Raw genomic sequence first — 9,772 nt, 5'->3', positions numbered from 1 at the left:
ACAGGTGAGGTGTGAGACAGGTGAGGTGTGAGACAGGTGAGGTGTGAGACAGGTGGGGTGTGAGACATGTGAGACAGGTGAGCTGTGAGACAGGTGAGGTGTGAGACAGGTGGGGTGTGAGACATGTGAGGTGTGAGACAGGTGAGACAGGTGAGGTGTGAGACAGGTGAGGTGTGAGACAGGTGCTCACCTTCTGCAGGCTGGTCGGGTTCATCTGCGTCTTGTCGATGATCTTGATCGCCACCTGCACAAACAGAAACGTTTTAACTGATCAGTTTTGATTACAGGCTCCGCCCCTTCTCCTGTGCTTGTGTTCATTCCTCTGAACACGATTGGCTCCAGCGGCTGGAGGAGTGGCCTGACCTTGTTGCCGCCCCCTGCCTGGCTCCTGATTGGAGCATCTCTCCAGATCACTGTGACACTGAGGAAGCAGTAAACTGATGATATCCAGATTAATGATGTCAGAGAGTTATGGTTGTTTCTTTATTGTTAGATCTAAAGAGTCTTTGTTTTAATCCTGTTTACATCATTTGTTTGTTTGTGTTTATGAATTTTTTGCTCGTCTCTTCTCTGACCAGCTGACGATTCCAGAGAGAAACACAGCAGCTGATTGGTCGGCTCCTACTTCCCCTCTCACAGAGTGGATCTTAAAATAACACACACACACACACACACACACACACACACACACACACACACACACACACACACACACACACACACACACACACACACACACACACACACACACACACACACACACACACACACACACACACACACACACACAGCTGACGTGTGCAGCATTAATAATTCACCCTTTAGCCGCCGCCTCCAGCTCATGATGTCACAGCAGCGCCAACCTGATTTAACCCTGTGGACTCTGGACAAGTTGAGGAGGTGAGGACATGAGGAGGTGAGGAGGTGAGGAGAGGAGGAGAGAAGTGAGGACATGAGGACATGAGGAGGTGAGGAGAGGAGGAGAGAAGTGAGGACATGAGGACGTGAGAAGTGAGGAGGTGAGGAGGTGAGGAGGTGAGGACAGGAGGAGATGAGGAGGTGAGGAGAGGAGGAGAGAAGTGAGGACATGAGGACGTGAGAAGTGAGGAGGTGAGGACGTGAGGAGATGAGGAGGTAGGACATGAGGACGTGAGAAGTGAGGAGGTGAGGATGTGAGGAGATGAGGAGGTAGGACATGAGGACGTGAGAAGTGAGGAGGTGAGGATGTGAGGAGATGAGGAGGTAGGACATGAGGACGTGAGAAGGTAGGAGGTGAGGACGTGAGGAGGTGAGGAGGTGAGGACATGAGGAGGTGAGGAGGTGAGGAGTTAGGATGTGAGGAGGTGAAGAGGTGAGGACGTGAGGAGGTGAGGAGGTGAGGACATGAGGAGGTGAGGAGGTGAGGAGTTAGGATGTGAGGAGGTGAAGAGGTGAGGAGGTGAGGAGGTGAGAAGTTAGGATGTGAGGAGGTGAAGAGGTGAGGACGTGAGGACGTGGGGAGAGAAGTGAGGACATGAGGACATGAGGACATGAGGAGGTGAGGACATGAGGAGGAGAGAAGTGAGGATGTGAGGAGGTGAGGACGTGAGTACCTGAGAAGTTAGGAGGTGAGAAGTTAGGATGTGAGAAGGTGAGTCGGTGAGGACGTGAGGAGGTAGGAGGTGAGGACGTGAGGAGGTGAGGAGGTGAGGAGGTGAGGAGGTGAGGAGGTGAGGAGGTGAGAAGTTAGGAGGTGAGGACGTGAGGAGGTGAGGTGAGGAGGTGAGGTGAGGAGGTAGGACGTGAGGAGGTGAGGAGGTGAGGAGGTGAGGTGAGTAGGTAGGACGTGAGGAGGTGAGGAGGTAGGACGTGAGGACGTGAGGAGGTGAGGAGGTGAGGAGGTGAGGAGGTAGGACGTGAGGACGTGAGGAGGTGAGGAGGTGAGGAGGTGAGGAGGTAGGACGTGAGGAGGTGAGGAGGTAGGACGTGAGGACGTGAGGACGTGAGGAGGTAGGAGGTGAGGAGGTGAGGAGGTGAGGAGGTGAGGAGGCTTTCAGAGACGCTGCGTCAGGATTACTTGACACTTTATTTTGAAGGGTCCAGTAAATTCTGCTGATTTCCTGTAAACTAAATGTTTGAGACGGTTTAGTTTGAACTTTATTTATATATAAAAACTAATATGCAGAATAAACCTGATTTAAATAAGTTCTTTCTGTCTTCTATAAAAATAAAATCCTCTTCACTCGATTGTTCTAAAACTCTGTTTCCTCACGTTTCAGACCTGATGAGCCTCAGAACCTCCGTGTGACCTTCACCTCTGTGACCTTCTCACTCTGAAGCACCGGCCCGGAGGAACCAGCTCCTCCAGGAGTGGGAGGGACATTAATCTGTTTGATGTTCTGATTCAGTTTGCAATGTTTCGGTTACAAATGTATAAAACTGAAAATACAGATAAAACGGGTTTTTGGGCCCAAGTAGAAAGTTCATGTAAATAACTTCATGTCATTTCAATAAAAGCCCTGGAAGGACGAGGGTCTGAGCCACGTGATGTTCTCTCACCTCTCTGCCCGTCAGCGAGTGTCGGGCCAGTTTGACTTTGGCGAAGTTGCCTTTCCCGATGGTCTTCAGCAGACGGTAGTTGCCGACGTGCGGCTGCTCGTCGGCGAGCGCCATGCCGGAGCTGCGAGCCGGCGGCAGGCCGTGGCGGCTCGAGGACTTGGGGAGCGGAGCCGCTGGCCCGGGGAGTCCGTCTGAGACCTTCACCTGAGGAGACATGAACATTCACACACTGAGATGCTAATAAACAGGATCAGTGAAGCAGAGCTCTGAGCAGGTTCTGTACGAGATGACCTGAAGCTGATCAACATGTAAACACAGGATCTGGCTCTGGGAGAAAAGAGCTGCGTGGGAACGAGCTTCAGCAGGAAGTGAAGACCGGAGAGAAGGAAACCAGCTCAGCTTCTGTCCTGTGATTGGTCCACGTGACCAAGGCAGCCGGATCAGCGTGAATCCAAACAGAGTCACGACAGGTTCAAGAAGGACGATCCATTAATGGAAGGATTCACGAGTCCTCCTCTTCACACGTGAACCTGCAGGTCAGGAGGACACCAGCAGAGTGGATCATCTGCTGCTGGGGGGGGGGGGGGGGGGGGGTCAGTGGATCATCTGCTGCTGGGGGGGGGGGTCAGTGGATCATCTGCTGCTGGGGGGGGCTGTCAGAGGAACTGGAGATGAGAGAAACCAGTCCGACGGCGTCTGAACCCGCGGAGGAGTCCACGTCTCCTGTTACACCTCAGGACCGGGACTCACACTGAGACACACACTGAGACACACACTGAGACTCACACTGAGACACACACTGAGACTCACACTGAGACACACACTGAGACACACACTGAAGGCCGATATATGCTTCTCTGTTTTTACTGACACGGACAGAAACAGACAGAGGAACGCCCCTCTTCGGAGAGCTTGGCTGTGATTGGTCCGCTAACGACAGCATTTCGGAACAACATAATTTCCGGACCTCAAACTTCCTGTTTCCTTCCCTGTCACAATAAACCCAAACACAACTATGATTCTACGATTAATGTGACGTGTGTGTTAAGCCAGCGGAGTTGTCCGGCTGACGGTGGCTCGTTAGAGCACTGACGGCATGTGTGCACGGTCACATACGGTTATAACGAGCTTTCAAAACGGCGCTAGCGGGCTAGGCTAGCGTGCTAGCCACCATGCTAACTGCGGTGGTAAAAGCGCAAAAACCCGCTGTCGCGACATTAATTCCACTTCTATCATGACACTGTTTCTATAATACCGTCAGGTTAGAAGCAAACACTGGGTAGTAGTTAGCATCGGGAGTCCCTGCTGACTGTGTGTGGAAGCTGGGGGGGGAGCTAGCTGCCTCCGTGTAGCTCCAAGCTGTGGGATTAGCAACGCAGTTCGGAAACAAGACCGGGGAACCGCTGCGCTAAGTATTGTTAGTTCCCATCGTTAACTGTGTGTGAGGGAAGCCAGGAGCAGGAAAATAAACACACTTGGACTTCTTCTACGCACAATTTGGGGGTAGGCTTCCCTGAGCTCGTCTTCCGTTGCGCCACCTTCTGTTTGGCGGTGAATTGTCTTCAGCACGTAAAGTTGTCGGAGAAGCAAAAATCAAAAAGAGTCCGTGGGATCCTAGCGTCTCTCCGCGCGCCACGGACACGGAGAAGCATAACTGAGCCTTAACCGTCTGTGGAACCGACACCTGACAAACACACAACCACTCAACGATCCGTTAGAGAAGTGAGGGGATGTAGCGGCAATCTCAGACAAGAACGCTGCCCTCTTGTGGTGGTGACGTCATTTACACTCGGTGCAGTGGTGATTGTGGGGGGTGAAGCCGTGGTATCGAGGCCCCGCCCATTGTTCTTGTTCTGCTAACATGGAGGAGGCGGGGTTTGTGACAGGATTCATCATGGAGGAGAACAAACACTTTGACCGACGACAGGTGTTCAAGCCTCTCAGGGGATTTGAAGCTGGGCTGAAGCTCCATGTTTCGGTTTGAGTCCCTGAGAGTCGGACCTGAAGTGATCCTCCTAAGTTCCTCCATCGGGTCAACCAGAGCGTCGACCTGGAAACAGAGACTCTCTAATTGGACGAGTGATTCTGAGGGTTACAGGTCCGACCTTCAGCCGGTGACCTGATGTGTTTCCACAGCGTCAGGAGGCGACTCGTCTGGTGGTCGGCCAGAACTCATAGAACCACAGTTACATCCATAACTCGGAGTTTCTTTGGGAATCGAACCGTGACTGAGGCTCAGTCGACAGGTTCAGCTCAAGAGTTTATGAACATTAGAAAGTGGTCATGACGAAGTTGATTGTTCTGAATGTGACTTTACACACGATGCAGATGAATAGACTTCAGTGAGCTGCTGGTGTCACATCCTGCAATGTATTCTGGGAAAAATCAATAGTAAAGAGACGGCAGGAGGCGACTGTCGCTGCTGAAGGAGAAAAGATCAAAACTGTGACGAGGACGTGACGGAGCTGCAACACTTATTATATCTTAATATGAAGATTTCCAACAGGTTGGTTTGTGTGATATCAAATAAAGTCTGTCAGCAGGATTTCACAGAAACTACCGAACCCGAGTCCGTGAGTTTCATGGAGGAAGAACTCATTATAAAGTATTTAGGAGCTGATCCAGGAAGTTCTCCTCCTTCTTCAACATGGTGAGATGATGTCAATATTAACATGTGGCTAAATAAAGAAATAAATCCTGATGTGATATTGATAATGTCGGTTTGGATACGAGGACCATGGGGTCGTGGGTTGATGAAGGAGGTCGACTGCTTCTGTTCTGCTGAACTCTGTGGATCTGACCGGCTCATCCCAATGTCATCAGTCATATATTATATCAAACTTCAATAATAATCAAATATTAAATAAACTATAGACTTGATAAAAACATTAATAATACATCAAAAAATATTTAAATAATGAAACAAATACAACTCCATTCACTATATAAAACACCTAAACTCCATTCCTACAAAATAAAATGTTTATTGATAATATAATAAAAATTCATATTGAAACTGATTAAATTCTCACCAATAGTAAAATTAATTAAACTGCACTGCCATTAAAAGGAATACATAACAATAATTAATATTTCATATTTAATGAAATATTGAAATAATAGAGTAAAGTATAATTCATTTGAAGCAGGGATATTTAAACATGTTTAAACTCCTTCAATAACAAAACGTCATAAAACTGCGTCAATAATGAGACAAATAAAAGACGTTATGATGATGATCGATAGTCAATAATCAGGCTGGAGCAGACTCACCGGTGCCTGGTCGGACTCGCTCACCGGGGTCAGAGGCTTCCTGCCGGACATCTTCCTGCTGCTGCTCCGCTGCTCCTCCGGTGCTCCTCCGGTGCTGCTCCGCTCCTCAGGCCGGGACCAGCATCTCTTCCAGCGGCTGTTGCTTCAGCATCTCCCCGGGAACCAGGCCTCCGCAGCGGGGCTCAGCAGGAGGAGCGTCCGCCGGCTGGAGGTGGAGGTGGAGAGAGGGAGAGAGGGAGAGAGGGAGGGAGAGGACCGGGGCGGCGGCTACAGGAACCGGAACAGGCCCGGTGACGGAGGAGGAAGAGGAGGAGGAGGAGGAGGATTTAAAGAAACAAACATCTGCTACTTCCAGATGTTTCATCTGCCGGTCATATATAAAACATTTAAATATGGCGTCAGAGCTAAAGTATCCCAGAGTCCTCAGCTGACCCACATCATAGTGTGTGTCTTTGTGTGTGTGAGTGTGTGTGTATTTTATATATATATATATAAGGAGATAAATTTGATTTAAATGATCATAAATGTGCATCAAATTAAATACATGGTTTTAGGTTCATGTTTTTTTACTGATCCAAACGTGGTTTAACTTTTGTCTGTTTTAAAAAATACATAAAATTACACAAGTTTATTGAAATGTCTAATTTCCCAGATTTCAAACTGCACCTGAACACAGCGTGACTTCGTGGATATGTGAAGCTGAAAACTCCAGAAGGTCCTTGAACGCAACTGATCATTTTAAATAGAGAGAGAGAGAGAGATAGAGAGAGAGAGATTTTTTTTTGATTTTTCAAGACACTTTTATTTACTCATTGAAATTCCGAAAAAACACACGATACATAAAAAAATAAAAAATAAAAAAAAAACAATATTCAATCCAAAATGTGACTAAACACCAGCTGATCTTTTTCCACAGAACATAAAACTTTCTTGAGGCACCACATCTTCTCAAAATCTTCCACATTATTTGTCAAGACAAAGAAAGACAAAGAGAGAGAGAGAGACCAGCTGTAGTCCTGGTGTTTGTCACACACATTTTAATATATATCAGTATTTTAACAAAGGACTACTAGGGTTGTGTGTGTGCGTGTATGTATTGTTGTGATGTGTATGGGTCAAGACGACCTTAACCTGAACTTAACCTTTATTGTTCTTTGTTGGTTTTTCATTCTTCGTTGAGTGAGTTTGTATTTGTTATTTCCAGAGGTTTTCTTGCTTAGTTTTGGGTTAGGGTTAGCAGCTCCTCCCGGTCAGGACATGTCTGTGTCTCCTCCCTTCACAGGCGTGTCAGTGTAAGAACCAGTGAACAACAAGCTGTGAACTGTGGGAGATGAGTCACTGCAGGAAGTGAACGAGAGAGGGAGGAGCAGAGATCTGTTTCTGTTCAGAGGAAGTGAAACTTTTCAACAGTCTCTGGCAGCAGCTGAAATGGAGCAGCAAGAAAATCACCTGGACAGAGAAAGGTTCTCCTGTTGGATCTGTCTGGATCTACTGAAGGATCCGGTGACTACTGTCTGTGGACACAGCTACTGTAAGAGCTGTATTAACACCCACTGGGACAAAGAGGAGGAGAGAGGAAGCTACAGCTGCCCTCAGTGTAGACAGACCTTCACACCGAGGCCTGTCCTGGAGACAAACACCATGTTAGCTGATCTACTGGAGGAGCTGAAGAAGACTGGACTCCAAGCTGCTCCTGCTGATCACTGCTATGCTGGACCTGATGATGTGGCCTGTGATGTCTGCACTGGGAGAAGACTGAAAGCTCTCAAGTCCTGTTTGGTTTGTTTGGCCTCTTATTGTGAAAAACACCTCCAGCCTCATCTTCAGTCAGCTGCATTTAAGAAGCACAAGCTGGTGGAGCCCTCCGAGAAGCTCCAGGAGAACATCTGCTCTCGTCACTACGAGGTGATGAAGATGTTCTGCCGCACTGATCAGCAGTGTATCTGTTATCTCTGCTCTGTGGAGGAACATAAAGACCACGACACAGTGTCAGCTGCAGCAGAAAGGACTGAGAGGCAGAGAGAGCTCAGGCTGAGGAGACAAACAATCCAGCAGAGAGTCCAGGACACAGAGAAAGACGTGAAGCTGCTTCGACAGGAGGAGGAGGCCCTCAATGGCTCTGCTGATAAAGCAGTGGAGGACAGTGAGGAGATCTTCACTGAGATGATCCGTCTGCTGGAGAAAAGAAGCTCTGATGTGAAGCAGCAGATCAGATCCCAGCAGGAAACTGAAGTGAGTCGAGTCAGAGAGCTTCAGGAGAGACTGGAGCAGGAGCTCACTGAGCTGAAGAGGAAAGTCCATGAACTGAAGCAGCTCTCAGACACAGAGGATCACAACCAGCTTCTACACAACTACCCCTCACTGTCACCACTCAGTGGATGTACACACTCATCCAGCTTCAGGTTCCGTCCTCTGAGGAACTTTGAGGACGTGACAGCAGCTGTGTCACAGGTCAGAGGTCGACTACAGGACATTCTGAGTGAGACAGAGACACAGATTTTACAGATTGTGTCTCAAGTGGATGTTTTACTTCGACAACCAGAGCCAGAGACCAGAGCTGACTTCTTAAAATATTCACAGGAAATCACACTGGATCCAAACACAGCACACAAACATCTGTTATTATCTGAGGGAAACAGAAAAGTAACATGGACGAGAGAATATCAGTCTTATTCTAATCACCCAGACAGATTCACTTTTTGGGATCAGGTCCTGAGTAGAGAGAGTCTGACTGGACGTTGTTACTGGGAGGTGGAGGTGGGGGGGGGAGGAGTTGATGTAGCAGTCACATACAAGAATATCAGCAGAGCAGGAGACTCAGATGAATGTGGATTTGGATACAATGATAAATCTTGGTCATTAGATTGTTATAGAAACAGTTATAACTTTTATCACAACAACATCCACACTCCAGTGTCAGGTCCTGTGTCCTCCAGAGTAGGAGTGTACCTGGATCACAGTGCAGGTGTTCTGTCCTTCTACAGCGTCTCTGACACCATGACTCTCCTCCACAGAGTCCAGACCACATTCACTCAGCCTCTCTATGCTGGAGTTAGGGTTTATGGTTATGAATCCACAGCTGAGTTCTGTAAACTCAAATAGACTCGAGTCATTAAAAGCAGTGATTTAGATTCTGTGTGTAAATCTTTAACTTCTTTTGTCTCCATGTTTGTTGATCAAAGTTCGTCGTGGTGACGTTTCTGCTCCACACAGAGATCAGCTGTCAATCAAACACTGACCTTCCTTTATCACACATATTTAGTTCTCACTTTGTAAAGACAGAAATCTATAATTACACTGACATGATGTGTTTGAAAGAACGAATGTTGCTGTTGTTTTCTAAATCAATGTAGAAATCAGGTTGTGTGATGTTTTAGAACCTGTGTTGATCCTGATGTGTTGCAAAAGGGGGGAACATTTCCTGAAACTTTCTGGAAACTTTCCACGGGAAGTTAAGCTCAGGAATTTGGGACATTTTGTCACTTATTTTGCAGAAGTTATCCGATAACAGGGAATTAACAGGAAGTTGAGAACCAGCCGAGCTCAGCTGGAGCCTGGATGCAGCTCGTTGGGAACATTGTCTGCCTGAAAAGTAAACCTGTGACTTTGTGTTGTTGTTGAACGTCTTTGTCGTTACCTAGCATGTTGATGACTTGTAACACTGAAGCCATGTTCATGTTAATACCAAGTTCATCTGTATACAGTAGGCTAACGTTTTACGGCCGTGAGAGTACGATGTATGTACAGTTGCAATCAGAAATATGCAACCCCCCCCCAAAGACTTCATGGATTTATTAATTAAAGTTTCTTTCAAAGATCAAGATTCTGCTTCGGATGATTTCTTTATGAGTTGAGTGAAACAGAAAGTCAACACAGAAAATGCATGATGTAGTATTTGTGTGTAACAGTATATTTACATGAAGGTATTCAAGGTGAGGTGCATCATGGGAAAGACAAAGGA

At 47.4% G+C, this 9,772-nt stretch overlaps 2 protein-coding genes across 2 annotated transcripts in view; one reads left to right on the top strand and one right to left on the bottom strand.

Moving 5' to 3' along the window:
- The window catches only part of LOC133028787 (serine/threonine-protein kinase MARK1-like), a 14,698-nt gene extending 8,685 nt beyond the window's left edge, over positions 1 to 6,013 (bottom strand). Inside the window, exons 1-3 of the mRNA XM_061095825.1 lie at positions 5,812 to 6,013; positions 2,539 to 2,742; positions 191 to 244 (exon numbers count right to left, since the gene is read on the bottom strand). Of these exons, the coding sequence (XP_060951808.1) occupies positions 191 to 244; positions 2,539 to 2,742; positions 5,812 to 5,862 (309 nt within the window). The 5' untranslated portion in view covers positions 5,863 to 6,013. The remainder of the gene's footprint in view (positions 1 to 190; positions 245 to 2,538; positions 2,743 to 5,811) is intronic.
- A 1,226-nt stretch (positions 6,014 to 7,239) lies between these two features.
- On the top strand, positions 7,240 to 9,584 carry LOC133028887 (tripartite motif-containing protein 16-like). The gene has a single exon (XM_061095925.1). It carries the CDS (start codon positions 7,240 to 7,242, stop codon positions 8,911 to 8,913), a length of 1,674 nt encoding a protein of 557 aa, XP_060951908.1. The 3' UTR covers positions 8,914 to 9,584.
- The last annotated feature ends 188 nt before the right edge of the window (positions 9,585 to 9,772 follow it).

This window comes from Limanda limanda, chromosome 2, assembly GCF_963576545.1.
Source record: "Limanda limanda chromosome 2, fLimLim1.1, whole genome shotgun sequence".
Lineage (NCBI taxonomy): Eukaryota > Metazoa > Chordata > Actinopteri > Pleuronectiformes > Pleuronectidae > Limanda > Limanda limanda.
This window is presented reverse-complemented; position numbering and strand designations above follow the sequence as displayed.

Excerpts from the sequence above, each read along its gene's own strand:
- LOC133028887 (XM_061095925.1), top strand. The coding sequence starts at position 7,240 with ATGGAGCAGCAAGAAAATCACCTGGACAGAGAAAGGTTCTCCTGTTGG.